Below are 26,036 nucleotides of genomic sequence, written 5' to 3'. Positions count from 1 at the left end.
CAAGGCATGCACTCTACCACTGAGCCACCTTCCCGGGGCTATCGTTTTCTAAGTCAGACAATGAGTACATTTCTTGTTTTGGACAATGTTACTTCTTCCCCTTACTTTGCCCCAGATTCCCCCTCCCATCCCTGCCCATGAGTTACATAGGTCATTTCCCACATTGTATATACTGAATAGCATGATTGCATGTGTTCACCCTTCCTCCCTCCAAGTTTTAAAATTCCATCTGCCTTCACCATATTGTATTATGTTTGACATTCAATAAACTGCTTCTTTGTTTTTTTAATATCCCTGATCTTATTCCCAGAGATCCATGTCTGTTTGTTCAGGATTCATTTTGCAGAGTGTTTTATTAAGAATCACTGAAAACAAAGTAACTTAAAATCAGAAGTAGCATACACAACAAAAATGATAGAAGTGGGATCTTTCCTCTCTGTTTACACAGAACTAAAAAGTATACAGAGGATAGAGAATGCCTAATTTGCTAGTGTTAATAACTTTTTAAACCAATGACTGCTTAATTCTATTCATTCATTGATTTCTGCACTAATGAATACTGAGTAGGCATTGGAAAGACAAAAGTGACAAGAAGTCTGGTGTGGTTTTGCCAGCCTTCTAAAATCCCAGCACAGGAGGCTGAAGCAGGAGGATCTGAGTTTAAGGCCAACCTGGGTTATATAGTGAGACATATACTTGCACACATAGATACATTTCTCTAGATAAAGAAATCAAAATATATGTATTTAAAATGGTCAGGAGAAGATTCCTCTCATCAAGGAAGTTACACATCAGTTTGAATATGTACTAATGGATTCACAGTATGATCCAAATAATCAGGAATTCTCTGTTCCTGATAGATAAGTTACATATAGAGACTTCCAAAGGATACTTTTGGAGTTAACAAGAATTTTTCCAAATGAGAAAAGAGAAGCAAATAAGGTGAAAACTCAGAGGCATGGCATACCCAAGAAACAAAGTTTTTTTGTGTGTCACTGGAAAAGGGGGCAGGTAGGGAATGCTGAGGAGAAGATCAGGGTATGAAGGGCCTCTTTGCATGCTTAGGAATTTGGATTTTGTCTTGAGGGCAGTAGTAATAACAATTTTGTAATGTTCAGAAAGCATTAACCTATGAAAAAACATGGCTTTCAGGAAACTTGTGCATCAGTGCGGCTGTGTTAGCAGTACACATCAGAGTAGCACTATGGCGATAAAAAAAGTAGAGCTCAAAGAGACATTTCACGACTAGAATTAAGACTTGCTTGCTTTTGTTCTCCCTAACTTGTATTCAGCCAATTGCCTATAAGAGAATTTATCTACGCTATGAAGTATTTCCAATTGGAAAACCTAAAGGAAAAGTTATCTAACTAATTCTCTCACTACTCTTTTTTTTTTATTTGCTGGTCTATTTAATAGCCACATAGAGGTTAGATAGAATAATGGTAGCAGAACGAATTTAGCTGCTAAAGCATTGGCCAGATGTCTGTGGGTGATTTCATTCCTGTCTTAGTGAGGCTGGGCCTTGGCTTCAGTTTGATCAGTGATGTAAGTACTCACGCGTACCACGTGGTGGCAATGGCGTTGCTGCAGACATTGGCAGCAGAGCAGTCTCCATGTAGCAGTAAAAACCTTTGTGAAACTGGAAATATATTTTCTGGTGATTTAAAAAAAAGAACCTCCTGAAAACTATAAAGCTAGTGGAGCAGGAACAAGAGAATGGCTTGTTTTTTAGTAGAGGGCAAAGTCATATTCAAAGACCAGAAGAAGAAAAACAGAGGACAAAACAGTCTGTTTCCTTTCTTTCTCCCAGCCCCAGCTTGCAGAGAAACATCAATATTCCTTCTAAAAGTGGCAAAAAAAAAAAAAAAAATGAGTATTTTGAAAAACTTACTATGTACCTAAATTGTTTGCTTACCAAATATGTTGGTCTTACTATATTGCTTCTTGAAACGGAGTGATAAACCACAGGAGTCCTATAAGCAAAAAGAACCCATTATCTTGAAATTGGAAACAGTAACTGTCTCCAGGCTTTCTCTTTTCTTTTTTTCTTCTGTGTGTGTGCGTGCACGTGCATGCGCATGCACACATACATGCATGCAAGTTGTAAGTATTGAACTGAGAGCCTGGGTAATGTCTTGAGCTTTTTGGCTAAAGGCTAGCACTCTATTGCCAGTTGAGCCACACTCAGCTTCTTGGTTAATTGGAGATGAAGGTCTCATGGACTTTTCTTACCAGGGCTGGCTTCAAGCCTCAATCCTCAGATTTCAGCCTTCAAAGTGGGTAGGATTATAGGTGTAAACCACTGGTATCTGGCTATAGGTTTTGTTTTGTTGGGTTCTTTTGTTTAGAAAATTTTAACATTTCATTGGTTTAAAAATAACATATTTTACCAGGCATTGGTGGCTCATGCCTGTAATCCTACTCAGGAGGCTGAGACTCAAGGATCATGGTTTGAAACCAGCCTGGGCAGGAAAGTCCCAGAAATTCTTATCTCCAGTTAACCATCAAAAAGCTGGAAGTCACTGGGCACCAGTGGCTCACGCCAGCAATCTTTTTTATTATTTGTTTGTAATTGTGAAAATACCATACAGAGGGGTTACAATTACATGGGCATCACGCCAGCAATCTTAGCTATTCAGGAGGCTGAAATTTGGAAATCACAGTTCAGAGCCAGCTTGGGCAGTAAAGTCCATGAATTTCTTATCTCCAATTAACCACTAAAACTCTGGGAATGAAACTGTGAGCAAAAGAGGTTCAAGGACAGTGCTCAGGCCCTGAGTTCAAGTGCCAGGAATGGCACAAAAAAATAAGATATGAATAGAGCTGTGGCTCAAGTGGTAGAGCTCCAGCCTTGAACAAAATAGTTACAGGACAATGAGTACCCAGTCCCATGCCCCAGTACTGGCACCCACACACACACACATTTCTGCTGCTCAGGAGGCTGAGGTAGGCGTATTACTTAAGCCAGAGAGGTGAAACTCCATCTCAAAAATGAATAATCAGCCAGGTGCCAGTGGCTCTTGCATGTAATCCTAACTACTCAAGAGTCTGAGATCTAAGGATCACAGTTTGAAGCCACCTCCGGCAGGAAACTGTAAAATTCGTATCTCCAGTTAGCTACCAAAGAGCCAAAAGTGGAGCTGTAGCTCAAGTGGTAGATTACCAGCTTTGATCCAAAAGCTCAGGGACAGTGCCTAGGCCATGACTTCAAGCCACAGGACTAACTAATTGAATAATCATGTATTTTCAATGGATTAAACTAAATGTCTTGTGAGTCCTACAATATCAAATCTTTGACACTTGACTGAGTAAACAGATGGTAATTGTGTTTGTTCATTCTGTTGTGTTTTGTTTTGCTAGTACTAGAGCTTGAAGAAAGGGCCTCAACTTCTTTTTCTTTTTCTTTTTTTTTGTATGTTATAGGGCTCAAACTCTGTGCCTAGGTGCTGTCCCTATGCTCTTCAGTTCAAGGCAAGCGCTTGAGCCACAGCGCCACTTCTGGTTTTCTGTTGGTTAGTTGGAGATAAGAGTCTCATGGAAGCCAGGTGCCGGTGGCTCATGCCTATAATCCTAGATACTCAGGAGGCTGAGATCTGAGAATCACAGTTCAAAGCCAACCCGAGCAAGAAAGTCTGTGAGACTCTTTTTTTGGGGGGGAGTCAGATAGTGGGCCTGAACTCTGGGCCTAGGCGCTGTCCCTCAGCTCTTTAGCTCAAGGCTAGCGCTCTACCACTTGAACTACAGCGCCACTTCCGGCTTTTTTTTTTTCTTTTTGCTTATGTGGTGCTGAGGAATCAAACCCAGGGCCTCATGCATGCAAAGCAAGCATTCTACCACTGAGCCACCTTCCCAGCCCGGTCCATGAGACTCTTATCTCCAGAAAACTGGAAGTGATGCTGTGGCTCAAGTGGTAGAGCACTAGCCTTGAGCTGAAGAGCTCAGGGATAGCGCGCAGACCCAGAGTTCAAGACCCGCAACCGACAAAAAAAAAAGTCTCATGTACTTTTCCTGCCCTGGGCTGGCTTTGAACCAAGATTCTCAGATCTCAGCCTCCTCAATAGCTAGGATTACAGGCATGAGCCACTGGCGCCTGGCTTTCAACTTCTTAACTTTTTTGCTCAAGGCTGGTGCTCTTCCACTTGCACTACACCTTCACTTTCAGCTTTTGTTGGTCAATTAGAGATAAGAGTCTCACAGACTTTTCTTCCCTGGCTAGATTCAAACCACAAACCTCAAATCTCAGTCTCCGGAGTGGGATTACAGGTGTCTGCCACCAATGCCTAGCAAGTACTTTATCTTGTTTTTCTTCCCCATCTTTATAAGAAAATAACCAACTACAAAAGAATATCATAATAAAGCAAGTCTATTTGGGAGAATAGAGTATTCCCTTCTCCCACAGCATCATTTTGAAATAATTTACAGCTGTTAATTGTATGAATATGGTTGGAAAAAGGAAATTCAACCAGAACTCATAATTCCATACTAGATGATTTTATTTCCCATGTTAAAATTAATTGGTATAACCTATTTTCACTATATGGCAAGTTTCTCAAAGCATATAACTTCCTTGGTGTTCTTTCTTGTTTTTGCAGCAGAAGCATATTATGAAAGATAACCTGAAAAAGATCCAGCAGGAAATGGCCCATCTAGAAGCTGTGCTACAGCAGCACAAGAGCCAGCAATTTCCCGCCAGCTCCACTTCCCTCCTAGCTAACTATTGTGGACCAGAACAAAACGTATCAGGAAAAGGTTTGTAATATTGGCCAGATGCCAACATCTTAAAAACAATTCTTTCATTGGGCACCAGAGGCTCACACCTATAATCCTAGCTACTCAGGAGACTGAGAGCTGAGGATCGCAGTTCAAAGCCAGCCCAGGCAGGGAAGTCTGGGATACTCTTATCTCCAGTAAAGTACTCAGAAAAAGCCAGAAGTGTTGACATGGCTCAAGTGGTAGATAGAGTCTTGAGCACAGGGAAGCTCAGGGACAGAACCCAGGACCTGAGTTCAAAGCCCAAGACCACAAAACAAAACACAATTCTTCCTCTCCTTAATTGTTTACTTCTTCTGAAGAACAAGGACCTAGTTCCGACTTGAAGTACCGAGATTTGAACTCTAGCCCCCTCTTGCTAGGTGGTAACTATTCCTCTAACCTTGTACACTAGTTTTGGGATAGGGTCCTGCTTGCTGCCAGGGCATGCTCCTGACCCAAGATCTGTATACTTTTAGATTTCCCAGGCATTTCTAGGAAGTCTACCTTCTCTCTGTGGAGACAGCCTCAAGGACCATCCTGCCTGTCTAGCCTAACACTAAAATTCTCCCATTGTCAGCCTCTCACCCATCTTTGAGTGGCAGGAGCAGGCCATTGCACCTAGCCATAGGTTGAAAAGGAGTCTCATAGTACCTTTCTGCTGGCTAGCATCTGAACTCTGAACTTCCCATTCTTAGCCTCCCAAGTAGATAGGATTACAAGCATGAGCAACTAGGCCTCCAGATTAGATCCAACATTTTCTGATCTTTGCTCAGTACATATTTACTGAGTCACCCCATGGATAATTTGAGAGACTTAGTGCCTGGTTATAACTCATGTACCATTCACAGGACCTCAAGACCTTCCTATCACTGCCAAAGCACCTATAAGGCAGAGATGCTGTGTGGAGCTCATAGGAGAGACAGACAACATAAGACACTGGGTGTAACAGGGGATATTAATAGTAGACATAGAATCTAGTAGGTTCACAAAGCCATTAGAAAATTAAACAGTAGGACATACATATTCCTTATAGCACTAGTGGTCTACCACAAAGATGAAATTGACCTACTTTTGGATTTATAGAAAGATATCTTCTACTTCAACAACTGCACTTTTGAGTTTTCAGTTAGAGAAATAGCATACCAGGTAGGGGACCTCCCAGGGGGAGCTGGGTGCTTAGAAACAGGCAAAGTGCTCCTCACAACCCTTTCAGTGAGCCCTACCTGACTATCTTAGGGTTAAAGTTCCTTCTTCAGCACTTCCTTCCACTGTCCACTAGGAGCTCCAAGTCCTACCTTTGAGTCTTTGTAGGAACTTTGATCTGTTTATTATCTAGAACTGTGGTCTTGGTCCCCACAGGTGCCTTGAAATATTTTTATGTGTAGAAAAACAGTAACTCATGCATGAAAAGCTAAGGACTCTGTTGCTATGGCAGTATGTCAAAATGTATTTGTTTAAATGCTTTCTTTGTAACTGCATCTTCATTTAGTTCATCTGGAGACTAATGAAGATGCCTGTCCACAGTACAGCTCTCTTTGGGGTGCTTTTACAGTCTTAATTCCTAAAACAGACTGGACTTTCAGTGCTAACACACAAGATATGAAATGTACTGTCTGGCTCTGAATAGCTGTCTAAATCTAGCTCATCTTTGGCGTACATTGTATGTTGATTTTTTTTCCCTAAAGATTTATAGATTAAAATGTTTCTTTGTAAAACAAACAAATGTTGCTTTGTAGTTTCATTTCTGAAATATTTTGAACATCAATTTAATACCAACTCATATTTTGAGCTTTTTTTTTTCCTTACCTTAATGTGAGTCTTAATTGACATGCCAGTGAATTTCTTAATTCTAAGAAAAAGGTATTATTTACCTCCTGCTATCCCCATGACTTCCTTTCTTTCCTGGTACTAAGGCTTGAACTGAGCCTCACACTTACTTTTTGCTTTTTGCTCAAGGCTAGCACTCTACCACTTTGAGCCACAGCTCCACTTCTGTTTTTTTAGTGGTTGATTGGAGAGAAGAGTCTTAGGAACTTTCTTGCCCAGGCTGCTTTGAATCGCAATTCTCAGAGCTCAACCTCCTGAGTAGCTAGGATTACAGGCATGAGCCACCAGTACTAGGCCTTTTTTGGCTTTTTTGATCATTGTGTGCTCTACCATTTGAGCCACATCTCCACTTCCACCTTTTTATGGGAATAAGAGTCTCACAGACTTTTCTTCCTGCACTGGCTTCAAATCTTAATCCTCAGACTCAGCCTCCTGATTAAAGGTATGAGCCACAGCACCTGGTTTACAGATGACATATTTTTTTAGTAGACTTCTCATTTTGGAATAATTTTAGGTTTACAGAAAAAGTGCAGTGATAGTACAGGATGTTCCCACATACTCCCATGCCCAGTTTGTTTCTCCCTGATATCTTAGATTACCATGATACTTTTATCAAGGTAAGAAATCAACATTAGGCTGGGTGTCTGTGGCTCATGCCTACAATCCTAGCTGTTCAGGAGGCTGAGATCTGAGGTAGGCCTCAGACCTTTATCCTCTGTTTATGGCCTCCCACATAGCTAGAACTATAGATGTGTACCATCGTGTCTGAGTTATTGATTGTTATGGAAACGACTCACTAAAATTTCCACCACATTGTCCTCAAAACATAATCTCCATTTCCTGAATAGCTGAGATTACAGGATTGAACCACTATGCCTAACTGAATCTTGCATTTTTTTAATTAATTAATTTTTATTTTTTATTTTATTTTTTGTCAGTTGTGGGGTTTGAACTCTGGGCCTGAGCTCTTCAGCTCAAGGCTAGTGCTCTACCACTTGAGCCACAGAACCACTTCCAGTTTTTCTGGTGGTTTATTAGAGATAAGAGTCTCATGGACTTGACTGCCCAGGCTGGCTTTGAACCTCAATCCTCAGATCTCAGCCTCTAAGTAGCTAGGATTACAGGCATGAGCCACCACCAGCACCTGGCTTAATTTATTTATTTTTTTTTTTTTGCGGGGGGGGGGGGGGTCCAGTCGTGGGGCCTGAACTCTGGGCCTGGGCGCTGTCCCTCAGCTCTTCAGCTCAAGGCTAGCGCTCTACCACTTGAGCCACAGCGCCACTTCCGGCTTTTCTCTTTTTGCTCATGTGGTGCTGAGGAATCGAACCCAGGGCCTCGAGCATGCAAGGCAAGTGCTCTACCACTGAGCCACCTTCCCAGCCCTTAATTTATTTTTTTAAATTTTTATTTATTTGTTTGTTTGTTTTGGAGGTACTGGAGTTTGAACTTAGGGCTTTATAATTATACTTTGCTTTTAGCCTGGATCTAGTATTCCTAAAGGTAATAAAAATCTCCTAATTAAAGTCTTTATATTAGTGTCCTGCTCTTCAGCATAGATCTTCCTACTGTTTGTCTAAGGATCATTCCTAAGCCTGCAAAATATTTGGGTGCAAATGTGTATATTTACTCATTGTAGATTATGTATGTTTTTATAGATTAAGCTATTTCATATCAGGTACTACTATGTTTGTCATTCAATAAGCAAATACTAGCTTTTGTGAGATCATGGCCCATTACAGTACAAGTGATTTTTCTGACATGTTTGAGCTTTTCTATCCTGCAGATATGTTTGTTCTTGTAAGCACTTGCTAAAAATCTCCAGTCCATTTCATTATGGGTTCTATATTTTGTAATTTGTCATTTTTTAGTATTTCTTTGCTTCTAACTCAATGTCTTTTCCTTGATTCTTCCCAATACCTTCCACGATGCTTAGCACAAATTAGGTAGTCAATACATTTATTGAATGCTTGATCTGATGCTTATTCCATATCCTTGAAGAATATAACTTGTTGACATATCTAGAAGACAGAATGACCTGCAGGAGATGTTAGTATTATTTTGGAGCTAAGCTCTATATCCCTGTGTTATATTCTGCTAACCCAGCCTACAGGTAAATCATCATATCTGAAGGCCTGGATTGGGTTTGCTGTTCAGAAAATGAACAGGAGAATGAAAAGGAGAGAAAAAGAAATTTGGATGTGTTCTGTTAAGACTTTTGTGTGTGTGTCTGAAGTTGGAATTCGGTGCTTTGGGCTAGCTAGGCAAGCAATCTACTTCTGACTCAAACCTCTAGTCTAAGCAAAGTCTTGCCACATATCCTAGGCTGGCCATGAACCTTCATTCCTCCTGCCTCAGTTCCTCATCCCAGTGCTAGGGCTATAAACATATACCAGTATACCCCAGTTGAGCAGAAAAGCCTTGATATTTTGTTTTTTATTTTTATTTTTTGTTGGTTATAGGGACTGAACTCAGCCTGGGCACTGTCCCTAAACTCTTGCTCAAGGCTAGTGATCTACCACTTGAACCAATTCTGTTTTTCTGGTGATTAATTGGAGATGATAGTCTCACAGACTCTCTTGCTCAGGCTAGGTTTGAACTGAGATCCTCTCAGATCTCAGCCTCCTGAGTAGCTAGTATAGGCATGAGCCAGTAGCATCCAGCTGATTTTTTTTTTTTTTTTGAGTTCTGATATATTAGTAACTTAACTCAGGTTAGCTCATTATTCATGCTTGGAGCCTGTAGTAATAAGGAATTTATTTGACCAATGTTCTTGTGATAGAATAGTGTGTGTGTGTGTGTGTGTGTGTGTGTGTGTGTGTGTGTGTGTGTGTGTGTGTGTGTGTGTGTGTGTGTGTGTGTGTGTGTGTGTGTGTGTGTGTGTGTGTGTGTTGCTGAGGCTTGAACCTGGATCCTCAAACAGGCTACAACTAGCTCAGCTGTATCATAAGCTAAACTGCCTCCCCTACTATTTTGTGTGTGTGTGTGTGCGCGCGCGCGTGTGCATGAACACATGCATGTGCTGTTCTGGGGCTTGATCTCCAGGTTTGGGCACTGTTCCTAAGATTTTGTGCTCAAGACTAGTGCTCTACCAGTGAGTCAAAGCTCTGCTTCCCACTTTTTGGAAGTTTATTGGAGATAAGCTCTCAGGGACTTTCCTGTTGGGCTGGCTTCAAGCTCAATCCTTGGTTCTCAGCCTCCTGAGTAGCTAGGGTTACAGGCATGAGCCACTGGTGCCACTTTTTTTTTTGCCAGTCCTGGGGCTTGAACTCAGGGCCTGGGCACTTTCTCTGAGCTTCTTTTGCTCAAGATTAGCACACTACCACTTGAGCCACAGCGCCACTTCCAGCTTTTTCTGTTTATGTGGTACTGAGGAATCAAACCCAGGGCTTCATGCATGCTAGGCAAGCACTCTACCACTAAGCCACATTCCTGGTGTTACTTTTTAAAACAAGCTTTGAGCTGGGCACTGGTGGCTCATGCCTGTAATCCTAGCTACTTAGGAAACTGAGATCCAAGGCAAATCGCCATTCAAAGCCAGCTTGGACAAGGAAGTCTGTGACTCTTATCTCCAGCTAACCACCAGAAAACCAGAAGTGGCACTGTGGCTCAAATAGTAGAGTGCTTGCCTTGAGCTGAAGAGCTCAGGGACAGTGCTCGGGCCCAGAGTTTAAGCATCTTGACCGACAAAAAAAACAACAACAAACAAAAGCTTTGCTGTGGTTAATGCTGCTTGCTAAGATTCTTCGGAAACTGCATGTTACACCTTATCCATTGTCACTGTATTTGGAAGTGAAAATGATAACTCCATTCATGGCTAGGCTGCTTTCGCTAAGCACTGGTAGCTTCAGGCATAGCTCTGTGTTCTTGGAAACACAAGTCTGAGAAAGATGAGCACAAAAAGAACTATAAATAATGCATTTGAAAATTAACTCAGGAAATCAATGGTTATTTTCCCCCAGGTCCTCCCTGTCTTTAAAAAAAAAAATCTCTAATTAATAGAACCTTTTATTTAAATTTTCTGCCTCGATTTATGGATTTTTTAAATTTATTTATTTATTTATTTATTTTGCCAGTCATGGTACCTGAACTCTGGGCCTAGGCACTGTCCCTCAGCTCAAGGCTAGTGCCCTACCACTTGAGCCACAGCACCACTTCCAGCTTTTTCTGCTTATGTGGTGCTGAGGAATCGAACCCAGGGCCTCATGCATGCAAGGCAAGCACTCTACCACTTCCCAGCCCTGGATTTTAACTTTTCTAATAAAAGTTTGAGTTTCATGGGGCTGAGAAGGTGAGTCAGTGACAGAGCAGAAAAAAAATAAAAGTTTGAATTACATTCATCATTAGCTTTTTAATGGAGAACACATTTATAGTTTTTAACTATTTGTTTTTGCTATTTAAATATTTCTGCCTTCAGGCCACTTTGTAGAAAGCAGTGACACAATCATACATTTGGAAGAATTAATGAATCAAAAGGATGTTCTAGGGGCTGGGAAGGTGGCCCAATGGTAGAGTACTTGCCTTGCATGCATGAGGCCATGGGTTCAATTTCTCAGTACCACATAAGCAGAAAAAAAGCCAGGAGTGGTGCTGTGGCCCAAGTGGTAGAGCACTAGCCTTGAGCTGAAGAGCTGAGGGACAGCACCCAGGCCCCAGAAGTTCAGGCCCCACAACCAGAAAAAAAAAAAAAAAAAGATGTTCTATTATCTGAGGATCATGGTTCAAAGCCAGACTGGACAGGAAAGTCCGTGAGAATCTTATCTCTATTTAATGACCAGAAAACTGGAAGTGGTGGTATGGCTGAAAGTAGTAGAGCTCTAGTCTTGAGTAAAAGAGCTTAGGGACAGTGCCCAAGCCTCAAGTTCAAGCCCAAGCCTCAAGTTCAAGCCCCGTGACTGATTAGGGGGGGGGAGTGGGGGGGGGGGGGGAACGGGCCCTGGGAATGTGGGTTAGTGGTAGAGTGCTTGACAAGCATACATGAAGCCCTGGATTTTAATTCCTCAGTACCACATAAGCTGGAAAAGGCACTGTGGTCAAATGGTAGGGCGCTAGCCTTGAGTAAAAGGTCAGGGACAGTGCCTAGGCCCTGAGTTCAAGCCCTAAGACTGAAAAAACAAAAACATTCTAACATGCCAGAACTTTGCCTTGAGTTCCTTGTACTTTTTGAACATTAATTCTTTGAAAGGTGTTCTTTTTTTGGGGGGGAGGTCCGATCGTGGGGCCTGAACTCTGGGCCTGGGCGCTGTCCCTCAGCTCTTCAGCTCAAGGCTAGCCCTCTACCACTTGAGCCACAGCGCCACTTCCGGCTTTTTCTTTTTGCTTATGTGGTGCTGAAGAATCGAACCCAGGGCCTCATGCATGCAAGGCAAGCGCTCTACCACTGAGCCACCTTCCCAGGCCCGATATGTAAAAATTTAGACTTCCATCTCACAGTCTAGAAGCAGCAGGGATGGGAGAAGGGAAGTGCTTTGTGCTTGCCAGGACTTTGCCTATTCCCTGAGGTCATTGGGCAGCTGAGATAAAAATGCATTACATATTTTTTGTTTTCCTATCATTCCAAGCTAAAATATAGAAATAGATATTTTTTCACTCTGTCTCACTCTATTGACCTAAAGGAAGCCTTTTATTGTTACTATTTTCTAGTCAGTTCTGTCTGCTAGCATTTGTTATGTCACTTGTATATATGAAATTCTGTCTGATTAATTTAAGAACCAATTTGAGCCAGGAACTAATTATTCACACTTATAATCTTAGCTACTCAAGAGGCTGAGATCAGAGAATTGCTGTTCAAAGCTAACTAGGCTAAACAAATCTGTGAGACTGTTACCTGTAACCATCAAAAAGCTAAAATTAGCAGGGCACTAATGGCTCATGCCTGTTATCTTAGCTACTTAGGAGGCTAAGATCTGGATCATGGTACAAAGCTAGCATGGACAGGAAACTCTGTGAGATTCTTGTCTCCATTTAACCACCAGAAAACCAGAAGTAGCACTGTGGCTGAAAGTGGTAGAGTGCTAGCCTTGATCAAAAAGAACACAGGGACAGCACCCAGACTTCAGAGTTCAAGCCATGACTGACAAAAACAACAAGAAAGAAAGAAAGAAAAGTAAGAAAGAAAATGCTAGAAGTGGAAGTGTGGCTCAAGTGGTAGAATACTAACCTTGAGTGAAAAAGGCAAGCAAGAATGTGAGACCCTGAGTTTATGCTCTAGTACCAGCACCTGCACACAAAAAATGAACCAATCTGCCAGGCGCCGGTGGCTCACGCCTATAATCCTAGCTATTCAGGAGGCTGAGATCTGAGGATCATGGTTCAAAGCCAGCCCGGGCAGGAAAGACTGTGAGACTCCTATTTCCAATAAACCACTAGAAAACTGGAAGTGGCACTGTAGCTCAAATGGTAGAGCACTCTCCTTGAGCTGAAGAGCTGAGGGACAGCGCCCACGCCCAGAGTTCAAGCCCCACAACTGACAAAAAAAAAAAAGGAACCGATCTGATTGTCACAGATTGCTGCTTCTAAAATCAATAACTTGAGTGCGCTGTTGGATTCATGTAAATCCCTGTACTCTAAGGCTGAAGCAAGAGGATCAAAAGTTCAAGGCCAATGTATGCTAGACAGCATGTTCCAGAACAGACTGAGCATGTGAGACCTTGTCTCAATAAACAAGCAAAGACAAAAATCAGTATCCTCACCTGAATTATCACCCTTAGGACAAAGAAGTAAAGTGGATTTCTTTGTTTTCTCATTCCCTTTAAAGCAGTTTTAACTCCAGAGAAAAATAATGGACATCCTGTAAGCCAAACTCGAAAAGCCTTTTCTGCTGATGAGTTCCAAGTATCTCCAGATAGTTCCACCAGTAAAAATAAAGAACTAGGAGTGGAAAGGTAAGAATATCAAGTTGATGGTAATATCTCCTAACATTAAACTCCAGCTAATTTCCCTCCCCATTTTATACAGAGACATCTAATTCCTAGAACACTTCCTTTATTTAATTGGGTATAGGCTTTCTGGACCTGTATGTGGAATAAGCTACTACATGAGAAATGTGCAATTAGACCTGTCTTTTCTGAAGGTCACAAGAAAATACAAGAGAACTACAACTGAAGCAAGCCTGGAGGCTAATGGACTTTCCCCAGTCAACCCTTGCCCTAATGGGAATGTTTGCCTCTAGAAAAGGATTATCTGATTTATTCCAGAAAAATATTCAGAACATCCTCCAAGAACTTTGTAACAATATATTTTCTTTTCTTACTTTTATTTTTGTTCTGCACTCAGGGCCTGGCCACTGTTTTTGAGGGGTTTTTTTGCCGGGCGTGGGTTTGAACTCTGGGCCTGGGCGCTGTCCTTCAGCTCTTCAGCTCTACCACTTGAGCCACAGCACCACTTCCGGTTTTCTGGTAGTTTATTGGAGATGAGAGTCTTGAGGTCTTTCCTGCCTGGGCTGGCTTTGACCAGCCATCCTCAGATCTCAATCTCCTGAATAGGTAGGATTGCAGGTGTGAGCCACTGGCACCCAGCTTTTTTTTTTTTTTTTTTAATTGCCAGTCCTGGGACTTTGACTCAGGGCCTGGACACTGTCCCTGAGCTTCTTTTGCTCAAGGCTAGCACTGTACCACTTGAACCACAATGCCACTTCTGGCCTTTTCTGTTTATGAGGTACTGAGGAATCGAACCAGTTCTGGCCTTCTCTGTTTATATAGTACTGAGGAATCAAAAAACAAAAACAAAAAAAAACTAGCTCAAAGCTAATGTACCACTTAAGCCATAGCTCCAGTTCCAGCTTTTTGGTGGGTGACGTAGACATAAGAGTCTCATGTACTTTCCTGCCCGAGATGGCTTTGAATCATAATCCTCAGTTCTCAGCCTCCTGAGTAACTAGAATTACAGGTGTAAGCCACCAGTACCTGGCAAGGATTTGTTTATATATTTGTTTGTTTATGCTGATACTGGGGCTTGAACTCAGGGCTTAAGTGTTGTCCCCAGCTGGCTTTGAACTGTGATCTTCAGATCTCAGCCTCCTTAGTAGCTTGAATACAAGCATGAGCCACTGGAACTAAGGATTTATTTTTGAGGCTAGAGTTCTATGTGGCATTGTGGTTGTGGTAAAGAGGAAAAAGAGCTGACTTCCATTGGCACTAAAGCCATGTTTAGAGGTAATGATGTCATTGGTATGGTTTAATCAATAAGCTAAATGAGCCTTTCAAATTATTTTTCTTTATCCTACAGGCACCTAATGTAAACTTGAATCCTAAAACATTCACACTAAACTTGTTCCCTCTACTAGACTACTTGAGAGTAACAGTTAGGACTTGCTCTTCTTCAATCCATAGAGCCTTCCTTTAATACCTAACATATAATAAACACCCAAAAATTGTGCCAGGCATGGTGGTACCTGTGTATAATCCCATCACCTTGTTTCAAAAAGTAATGATTTTTGAGTTAATGATGCATCTCTGAGACCCTTTAAGCCTATTGATAGTTATTTTATTTTACACATTTGGAGGAAGGGAGGTCCTAGGCTTGAACCTAAGAGCCTAAGTACTATCCTTGAGCTTTTTTTGCTCAAGGCTAGTGCTCTACCACTTGAGCTCTACTTCCAGCATTTTGAGTAGTTTACTGGAGATAAGAGTCACATAAACTTAACTGCTTGGGCTGGCTTCAAGCTGTTATTCTAAGATCTCAGCCTCCTGAACACCTTGTGTTATAGGTGAGAGCCACCAGCGCTGGCTATTATTTTTTGTTTGTTTATTTTGTTTGTTTATTCTTATGGGTCGTGACGCTTGAACGCTAGGCATTGGCGCTGTCCCTCAGCTCTTAAGCTCAAGGCTAGCGTTCTACCACTTGAACCATAGCGCCACTTCTGGTTTTCTGGTGGCTTATTGGAGGTAAGAGTATCATGGAAGCCGGGCGCTGGTGGCTCACGCCTGTAATCCTAGCTACTCAGGAGGCTGAGATCTGAGAATTGCAGTTCAAAGCCAGCCCAGGCAGGAGAGACCATGAGACTCCTATCTCCAATAAACCACCAGAAAACCGGAAGTGGCGCTGTAGCTCAAGTAGTAGAGCGCTCACCTTGAGCTGAAGAGCTGAGAGACAGCGCCCAGGCCCAGAGTTCAAGCCCCACGACCGACAAAAAAAAAAAAGAGTATCATGGACTTTTCTGCCCAGGCTGGCTTTGAACTACAATTATCAAATGTCAGCCTCCTGAGTAGCTAGGATTACAGGCATGAGCCACAGGTGCCCAGCCATTCCTCTAGTATTTCAGGTGTTTAAGAATATGTAAAAGCACTGGGCACCAATGGCTCACACCTATAATCCTAGCAACTCAGAAGGCTGAGATCTGAGGATTGCGGTTCAAAGCCAGCCCAAGCAGGAAAGTTCGAGAGACTCTTAATCTCCAATAAATCACCAGAAAACCAGAAGTGGTGCTGTGGCTCAAGTGGTAGAGCACTAGCCTTGAGCTGAAGAGCTGAGGGACAACACCCAGGCCCAGAGTTCAAGCCCCATGACCAGCAAAAAAAAATAAAAATAATTAAATAATAGAGGAATTACTTAGTACATTTACTTTCCAGCAATATTTAATAGTTTGGATTTTTTTTCTTGTAGTGCTAGGGTTCAAACCCAAGGCCTCACACATGCTTTGGGAAGTGCTCTCCCAGCTGAGCACTAATAGTTGGCATAGGTTCTCTACCCACCCCTGATAGTTGGCTTTTATTTTCAAACGGCCCAGACAGTGAAAAGGCTAATTAATGATAAGCTGATTCTTCCCAAACTGGTGGAAAAAATAAGTGTTTAGATGTCAACATTCATCATCTATCTTTATAAGAAGTCTGACACCTCCATTTAGGCTCAAGTACAATAGTGCATAGGGTTTGGTGAGTGGCAGTGGATATTTGGGGAGAAACTGCTGACAAGGGTTTTAAGTATCTGGGAGATATACTGCCTCAGACCAGCCCCTAGGAGAGATATATGTCAGCCATGATATATTGGTTGGCTGCATGAATCCAGATGCCTAGGCTGTCACTGGGCTCTTCTTTGTTCATCATTTCTCTGACAGGGAGCTCTTTCACTTATGCTTTGTCTGCCCTGGGATTCTGACTAGTTCTTTTAGAACTAGTAGTAATAGTTTTCTCTTTTCATCTGTCTTTTCAGGACTTCCCCATCAAAGACCCAGTTGGTAGATAGTAGTGGGTCTGTGCACTACCTGTCTACCAGGCTTCAGAATAGAAACTTCCCATCTCAAAGGGAGCTTGTGGTGATTGATCTGGAGGAGGAACAGCTGGAGAAGTCTCAGCCACCTGACTTAATGGAGCAGTCTTATTTGCCAAAGCAGGACCTAGGTAATACATTTTATCTCCTGTAATTGGAAGTAAGACACTTTTTCTTTACTCTGAGTCCTATATAAAAGATATGCTGGGACGAACATTTGGGCTGGGAAGGTGGCTCAGTGGTAGAGCGCTTGCCTTGCATGCTCGAGGCTCTGGGTTCGATTCCTCAGCACCACATAAGCAAAAAGAAAAAAGCCGGAAGTGGAGCTGTGGCTCAAGAGGTAGAGCGCTAGCCTTGAGCTGAAAAGCCAAGAGACAGCGCCTAGGCCCAGAGTTCAGGTCCACAACCGGCAATAAATAAATAAATAAAAGATATGCTGGGATTGGTATAGAGTGCTGGGGTTGGGATAGAGTGCTTGCCTACCATGCATGAAGCCTTAGGTTCGATTCCTTGGTACCACAAAACAGAAAAAGCTGGAAGTAGCACTGTGGCTCAAGTGGTAGAGTGCTACCACTTGAGCAAAAAGAAGCTCAGGGACAGTGCTCAAACCCTGAGTTCAAGCCCCACAAGTGACTAAAACAAAAAAATAGACTCTAGTTAGTCAACTTTCCGGTGTACAGGTTTATCATTTATGCTTCTGTTATATATAAGCCCATTTAAAAAATAACTTGACTTTTAATCCAAATTTACTTGAAAATTATTGCAGCTGTTAATCTACCTATTGGTTTCACTCTTAGTATGCTCTGAATATTTTACTTTGAAGTCAAGTGTTGGTGGCTCATGCCACCTGGGCTCCTTGGAGGATTTCCCTTTTTGTTTTGTTTTGTTTTGTTTTTTTGGTCCTTTGTGGGGTTTGAATTCTGGTCCTGGGCACTGTCCCTCAGCTCTTTGGCTCAAGGCAAATGCTCTACCACTTGAGCCACAGTGCCACTTCTGGTTTTCTGGTGGTTAATTAGAGATGAGTCTCATGGACTTAACTGCCCAAGCTGGCTTTGAACCATGATCCTCAGATCTCAGCCTCCTGATTATTACAGCGCCTGGCTTGGAGGATCTCCCTTTGAGGCCAGCCCAGGCAGAAAAGTCCTTGAGACTCTGTCTCCAAAATATCAAGAAAAAAAAATCTGGGCCAGGGGGTAGTTGAAGTGCTATACTTGAACTGAGGAAGCATAAGACCCTGAATTCAATCCTCAGTACCTCAGAAAAATAAAATAAATATTTTACTTCAACTGTTAGATAAGCATTCTAAGGCCCTAGAATAGTTTTAGGTCTGTCCTTTATTGAATAATGAGTCAAATACCAAAGCAAGCTCTTTTTTTCTATGAATTAATGAATATAAATGACTGTTTTATGCCTTGTAAATCACTTGTAATGATTAATATATTTTATGGCATGTAAATCAAAGTTTTAATCAGTAAAAAAAAATTAATTAATACTCAATATACATTATCATAAAAGGCTCTATTTGGCATCAAATGTGGTATTTGGTCATGTTCATTAGTTCATTTTAGGAATCTTTTTCCTTTTACTCAGCTCCACCCTTGATAGAATGACATTTTCTGAGCTGTTTCAAAGGTGTCATAGAAAAATAAAAGTATCTGTCATAGTTTTCAGCCTTTTTTCCATTCCTTATGAAAGTTCTATATGACTATTGCCAAAAAGAATCGTATAATATAGAAAATACAAAATAAGAATCTTTAAAATTGCCTATGTTCCTGCCAGTTAACAATAAGATATTGCTATTTCTTCAGTCATTTTGCTTATTTTTAGAATACAGAATCAATCTGGGCATAGTGGTACACATCTATAGTCCCAGCTACTCGGGAAGCAGAAGCAATAGGATTGCTTTAGTCCATGTTAAATATTTCTTAGCTGTCATCTTAAAATATTTATTTTACTGCTCACTGTAAGGAGTGAAAAACTACTCAATTAAATGTATCATTTAATGTCATGTTGGATATTTAGATCATTTCTAAAATTGTGTTATAAATAGTAGGAAGGAAATATCCAATGACTACCTTTGCATACACCTTCTATTTCCTCAGGATGCATTTCTTTATTTCTTTTTCTTCTTTTTTGTCAGTCATGGGGCCTGAACTCTGGGCCTGGGCTCTTCAGCTCAAGGCTAGCACTCTACCATATGAGCCACAGCGCCACTTGCAGCTTTTTCGGCTTATGTGGTGCTGAGGAATCGAACCCAGGGTCTCATGCATACAAGGCAAGCACTCTACCACTGAGCCACTTTCCCAGCCCCCTCAGGATTCATTTCTAAAATTAAAACTGCTAAGTAAAAGTGTCAACACATGTATTGGCCTTCAGAAAAGTTAAGCCACTGTACTTCCACAGCAGTGGACCCTCTTAACCTCATCAGGTCTATTTCATTCTTATCAGAGACTGGAACCTCCTAATTCAAATTCATTGTTATATAAATTAAATTAAACATTTATCCTTTTCAGAGAGAACCCCTGATCTGCAGTCTGGAAACTGCCTCTTCTACAATGAGCCTAAATCTGAACCCCCTAAAGACAGCACTCTAGAGCCAGCTCATGTCTGCAGTTTATCATCCCAATTTCAAGTTGCCCAGTCTGCCAGCAGTCCAGCCGCTGCTCATGGGGACAAAGCAAGGGAAGAGAGAGAGAAGAGAGACAAACCAGAATTGAAAACTTCAACAGCAAAGGTCAACAAAAGAATGTCTATGGTGGTATCAGGCTTGATCCAAAAAGAATTTGTAAGTATATCTAGGTATATTTCTGTAGTCACTGTGACAGGACAACATACCACAAACTGTTTTATGCAGAGTCCAGCAACAAATAACCTGTGGGAAGAAATCAAGGAAATCAGAAGAAGTCTTTGTAATTTAATTTCCATCCCTCATTTCTGAAAAATTGCATCTAGGTAAAGCAAAAATACAAATTCTTGCCTGGTGCTGGTGGCTCATGCCACCTAGCTACTCAGAAGGCTGAGATCTGAGGATCGAGGTTCAAAATCAGCCCAGGCAGGAAAGTCTGTGAGGCTCATCTCCAGTAAACGGCTGGAAAGCCGGAAGTGGCGCTGTGGCTCAAGTGGTAGAGTGATAGCCTTGAGCTAAAGAGCTGAGGGACAGCACCCAGGCCCAGGGTTCAAGCCCCTCAACTGACAAAAAAATAAAATATATATAAATATATATATAAATTCCTAAAATATATTTAATTATGAAAACAATTAGTAAATAGTAACAAAAAAAGGTTTACTTGGGAATATGATCTAAAGCTTTTCAGTTAGCATCAGAATTTTCTTTTTTATCTAAAAAAGCAAGTAGGGCTGTCTCAAGTGGTAGAGCACTAGCTTTGAGCAAAAGAAGCTCAGGGATAGTGCTTAGGCACAGAGTTCAAGCCTCATATGGAAACCTATTTCACCAGAGTTTCAAAAAAATAAAAACGGTATTGTTTTGTTTTGTCTTCTTTTTTTTTTTTAAAAAAGCAAGTAGGTGTAGCTTTCTCTTTCCCTTATTTTGTATCTGAGTCAGCTTACCAAACTAGTTCCAAGCACGCTGCCAGACAGTGGCATTTTTCCAGTGTTTGTCTTCATCCTTGCAGGGAAGACAGCTCTTTAATAGCCTGCCCTGTCATTGCTGCCCTACAATACCCTTTGCTATTTAGATTTTGGCATCTCCTTATGCCCCTTATGCCAGAAATGGGAATTATTTCACATTATAGAAAAATAACCATTAAAATTTTAAGACTCATGGGGCTGGGAAGGTGGCTCAGTGGTAGAGTGCTTGTCTCACATGCATGAGGCCCTGGGTTCGATTCCTCAGCACTTCCTAAACAGAAAAGGCCAGAAGTGGCATTGTGGCTCAAGTGGTAGAGTGCTAGCCTTGAGCTGAAGAGCTCAGGGACAGCACCCAGGCCTAGAGTTCAAACCCCATGACCACCAAAAATAAAAAATTAAGACTCATTAAAATATTAAGACCACTAAACTCTTGTCTCTTCTTAGGCTGTTTGTGGATTTTAGACATCCTGGAAAATTTACTTTTCTTGTAATTTCTTGTTATTAGTATCTGGAAAACAATTGAGTGAGTAATATTTCTTTAAGATATAGTAGCCAGGCACCAGAGGCTTCACACCTATAATCTTGGCTAATCAGGTAGGACATGAACCATTTTTCAGCCTAACTTCATAGGTAGTGACTCAGCATAACGGTCCTTGCTGCCAGATATGTCCTGCTTTGGACTGAGCAAAGCAAATGAATACAGGCAATAAATGAAAATTGTAAGATGATGGTTGTGAATGTTGTCATCTCACTGTCCATCCCCAAGGCAGCATTTGCTCTGAAAATTCTTATACCTGTGTCTATTTAAATGGCTTTTTTACCTACACATCTAGAATATCCATTCATTCACTGAAAATTAGCATTCTTTTATGAGTTCAGCTTTTCAGACATGGCTAAAATGATCTCATCTCTTGCCTTGGGTGGTTCTGAGCTACAGGTTACACTATAAATGTTGTAGGCACATGTTGTCTTTAAACAAGTAAAAGAGGGAAACTTTGAGTTCTATTCAGGCTTGCTATAGTGTGGTAAATTTATGATGAAAGCTGCTGACTTTATTATACATGATTCATTCTGAGGCCTATATTAAGATGATCTTTTCAGCAGTTGCTCTTCCGACTGAACGAACGCTGTTTCAAGGCTGAGATTTCAGCAATTAATCAGTTCAGAATTGCTAATGATCCTGGCAGAGGGCAGTGGCGAAAAGGGAAAATGTCGTTAGCTTCTTTCTGTGCCCCATGGCAGTACAGAGTGAGACAACAGGAAAGGAAGAGGCTTTGACCTGTACAGCACGTCAGTGGTAGTCTGGATGGCGATGGTTCATAAACGATGGCGCTTAGCAAACAAGACTGTTTTCCAAGCAATCGCTACCAGTTATGTCAACTATGCTCATAATGGCTCTAATTCATTTTGTTTACTGCCTGTTTGGGTACTGTCCCTGGGCTTCTTTTGCTCAAACCTACTATTCTACTACTTGAGCCACCGCATCACTTCCAGCTTTTTTTATTTGGTGCTAAGGATTCAAACCCAGGGCTTCATGCGTGCTAGGCAAGCATTCTACCACTAAGCCACATTCCCAGCCCTGACTTTAGTTTTCTTTTGGGAAGAATATGAGGCTCTTCCACCAGGCACTGATGGCTCATGCCTATCATCCTAACTACTTAGGAGGCTGAGATCTGAGGATTGCAGTTTGAAGCCAGCCTGAGCGGGAGAGTGCTTGAGACTCCTCTCTCTCTCTCTCTCTCTCTCTCTCTCTTTCTTTTTCCAGTTCTGGGGCTTGAACTCAGGGCCTGGATACTCTCCCTGAGCTTTTGATCAAGGCTAGCACTCTACCACTTGAGCTACAGCACCACTTCTGGCTTTTTCTTTTTATGTGATACTGAGGAATCAAACCCAGGATTTCATGCATGCAAGGCAAGCGCTCTACCACTGAGCCACCTTCCCAGCCCCTGCTTGAGACTCTTATCTCTAGTTAACTACTGGAAAACTGGAAGTGGTGCTGTGGCTCAAAGTGGTAGAGCACTAGCCTTTGACAAAAAGAGCTCAAGGATAGTGCCCAGACCCTGAATTCAAGCCCCACAAACGACTATATATATAATTATTATAAAATAATATGTATATGGCTCTTTCAGTTCTTCTCCTACAATTTGTATTTTTTGCCCTGCTCTTTAGAATCTTCATCACCTGTATATTTTATAACTATCAGAGAGCTGAATTTTAAGCCACATAAATCTAGAGTGTTACCTTCACTTTATACAGTGTAGGCTGATAAAACTGAATGATAGGACAATAGAGTATCACTACACAAAAAACATTTATTAGGGCATCAAATAATGTCTGTTATTAAAGACAAATTAATATTATTTTGAATCTTTGGTTGTAATTCCATGACTGATAGCACTATATTAGATTATATTAGAATGTCTCCTTGTGGCTTATACATAATCTTTATTAAGTAATTCATTTTGAGACTTCAAGCCTGTTCTTAAAAAGATGTACACTTTCTGAGGAAAATAGAGACACAAAGCTGGACTAATACTGTAAGCCACATACTTAAGGCAGTTTATCATACTGTAATATTTTATTTGTTTTTTGTTTTGTTTTGTTTTTTGCCAGTCATGGGGCCTGAACTCTGGGCTTGGGTGCTGTCCCTCAGCTCTTCAGCTCAAGGCTAGCGCTCTACCACTTGAGCCACAGCACCACTTCTAGCTTTTTCTGTTTATGTGGTGCTGAGGAATCAAACCCAGAGTCTCATGCATGCAAGGCAAGCACTCTACCACTGAGCCACCTTCCCAGCCCCTGTAATATTTTATTTCATTTCAGGTACTTGCACAGAAGTTTGCCAGAAAACACCACATCACTTTAACTAATGCAGTTACTGAAGAGACTACGCATGTCGTTATGAAAACAGGTATGTCAAAAACCTTATAGAATATGTTGCATCTGATGCATAAACCACATGAAAAAGTAAGAATCACGCTGAGCATCCCTAATCTGAAAATCCAAAATCTACGACTTTTTCATTGTAGACATGACCTCACAAGTAGGAAGTTCCACACCTGATGTCATGTAACAGTTTATACACAAAATGCAGGTATGCTAAATATATTACATAATATACTTGCAAGCACTAGAGGTGACATTCAGTGGTAGAGTGCTTAGCTAGCATGCAAAAGACCCTAGCAACATAAGAAATGAAAAATGCTTTTCAGGCATTTCATGGGGCCTGAACTCTGGGCCTGGGTGCTGTACCTCAACTATAGCTCAAGGCTATCGGTCTACCATTTGAGCCACAGCACCACTTCTGACTTTTTCTGCTTATGTGGTACTGAGGAATCAAGCCCAAGCCTCATGCATGCAAGGCAAGCACTCTACCACTGAGCCACCTTACCAGCCCCTTTTTAGGTTATATTACATAACACATATATAGAACATAAATAAATTTTATGTTAGACATGAGTCTTAGCTCCAAGAATTTGTGTATATGCAAATATTCCAAAATTGAAATGTTTCTTTTTTCTTTTTTTTTTTTTTTTTTGGCCAGTCCTAGGGCTTGAACTCAGGGCCTGGGCACTGACTGTCCCTGAGCCTCTCATGTTCAAGGCTAGCACTCTATCACTTAAGTCACAGCACCACTTCGGCTTTTTCTGTTTATATGATATTGAGGAATTGAACCCTGGGTTTCATGCATGCTAGGCAAGCACTCTACCACTAAGCCCATTCCCAGCCCCAAAACTGAACTATTTCTTTTGTTTGTTTGTTTGTTTGTTTTGTTTTTTGTTTGGTGATGGGGCTTGAATTCTGGGCCTGAGTGCTGTCCCTTAGCTCTTCAGCTCAAGTCTAGCGCTCTACCACTTGAGCTATAGCACCACCAAGTTTCACGGACTTTTTTGCCTGGGCTGGCTTTGAACCATGATCCTCAGATCTCAGCCTCCTGAGTAGCTAGGATTACAGGCATGAGCCACCGGTACCCGGCTTAAACTGAACTATTTCTTTTTTTTTTTTTTTTTTTCTTTTTTTTTTTTGTGGGGGGGGGTCCAGTTGTGGGGTCTGAACTCTGGGCCTGAGCACTGTCCCTCAGCCCTTCAGCTCAAGGCTAACACTCTACTACTTGAGCTAGCACCACTTCCAGCTTTTTTTTTTCTGCTTATGTGGTGCTGAGGAATCGAACCCAGGGCCTCATGCATGCAAGGCAAGCACTCTACCACCGAGCCACCTTCCCAGTCCCTAAACTGAACTATTTCTAAGACACTTATTTCCAAGAATTTCAGATAAGGCATATTCAGTCTGTATCATGCATAGCACAGATGATCCTCCAGTAGTCAGTCGACTATTACTTTATGGAAGTTTTCCTACTTTTTTTTCTTTCCAGGAGTCCTGGGGCTTACACTCAGGTCCTGAGCTCTGTCTCTGAGCCTCTCTGTGCTCAAGGCTCGCGCTCTACCACTTGTGCCACAGGGCCAATACCAGCTCTTTCTGTTTATGTGGTACTGAGGAATTGAACCCAGGGCTTCATGCATGCTAAGCAAGCATTTTTCTACTAAGCCACATTCCCAGCCCTGATACCCTTGTGCTTTTTTTTTTTGGTTGTGGGCTTGAACTCTGGGCCTGGGTGCTGTCCTTGAATTGAAGAGCTCTCTATGAGCACTCTGCCACTGGAGCCACAGCACCACTTCCAGTTTCCTGGTGGTTAATTGGAGATGAGTCTCACAGATGGGGCTGGGAAGGTGGCTCAGTGGTAGAGCGCTTGCCTTGCATGCCTCAGGCCCTGGGTTTGATTCCTCAGCACCACATAAGCAAAAAGAAAAAACGCCGGAAGTGGTGCTGTGGCTCAAGTGGTAGAGCGCTAGCCTTGAGCTGAAGAGCTGAGGGACAGCGCCCAGGCCCAGAGTTCAGGCCCCATGACCAGACCCAAAAAAAAAGAGTCTCACAGACTTTCCTGCCTGGGCTGACTTTGAACTGTGTCCTCAGATCTCAGTCTCCTGAGTAGCTAGGATTATAGGTATGAGCCATCAATGCCCAGCTTACCCTTGTGCTTTTTAATTAAGATTTGAAGAGTAAGCTAGACAACAGTGGCTCATACCTGTAATATTCAGGTTGCTGAAATCTGAGGATCAAGGTTCAAAGCCAAGCTGAGCAGGATAGTTTGAGATTCCATATTCAGTTGACCAGAAAAAAAAAGTGGGACTAGAAGCATAGCTCAAATGAGCACCAGCTATGAGCAAAAGACTAGCAAGGAAAAAAAAAAAGATTAGCAAGAGTTCAACGCCCTGTGTTTTAAGTCAAGGGTTTAGAGAAGACAAATTCAATAGATACTTTTTTGTATGTATGCTGGTACTGGGGCTTGAACTCGGGGCCTTGAGCCCTCACCTGACTTTTTCAGCTCAAGCCTCTGTCGGTTGAGCCACACCTCTACTTTGACTTTTTGGTGGTCTCATAGACTTTGATGACTTGGCTAACTTTTTTTTTTTTGTCTTGTCTCTTTTGGTACTGGGGATCGAACCCAGGACGTTGCATTTGCTAGGCAAGCGCTTTGCCACTGAGCTACATCCCAGCCCATGACTTGGCTAACTTTTAATCATGATCCTCAAATCTCAACCTTCTGAGTGGTTAGTATTACATGTATGCGCCACTAGTGCAGGTCTTTCCAAGAGACTCTTCTATTTTGT

The 26,036-nt window shown here is 41.8% G+C and overlaps 1 protein-coding gene across 4 annotated transcripts in view; it reads left to right on the top strand.

Moving 5' to 3' along the window:
• The window catches only part of Brca1 (BRCA1 DNA repair associated), an 81,737-nt gene that overhangs the window by 36,944 nt on the left and 18,757 nt on the right, over positions 1-26,036 (top strand). For 3 of the 4 annotated variants that reach the window (XM_042674021.1, XM_042674019.1, XM_042674022.1), the window contains exons 12-16: positions 4,593-4,749; positions 13,334-13,460; positions 16,726-16,913; positions 19,296-19,567; positions 23,191-23,278. In XM_042674021.1, the coding sequence (XP_042529955.1) occupies positions 4,593-4,749; positions 13,334-13,460; positions 16,726-16,913; positions 19,296-19,567; positions 23,191-23,278 (832 nt within the window). The remainder of the gene's footprint in view (positions 1-4,592; positions 4,750-13,333; positions 13,461-16,725; positions 16,914-19,295; positions 19,568-23,190; positions 23,279-26,036) is intronic. The other variant, XM_042674020.1, reaches the window with a different exon arrangement.

The sequence above is a fragment of the Dipodomys spectabilis genome, unplaced genomic scaffold (genome assembly GCF_019054845.1).
Source record: "Dipodomys spectabilis isolate Male_0828 unplaced genomic scaffold, ASM1905484v1 ptg000018l, whole genome shotgun sequence".
NCBI lineage: Eukaryota > Metazoa > Chordata > Mammalia > Rodentia > Heteromyidae > Dipodomys > Dipodomys spectabilis.
This window is presented reverse-complemented; position numbering and strand designations above follow the sequence as displayed.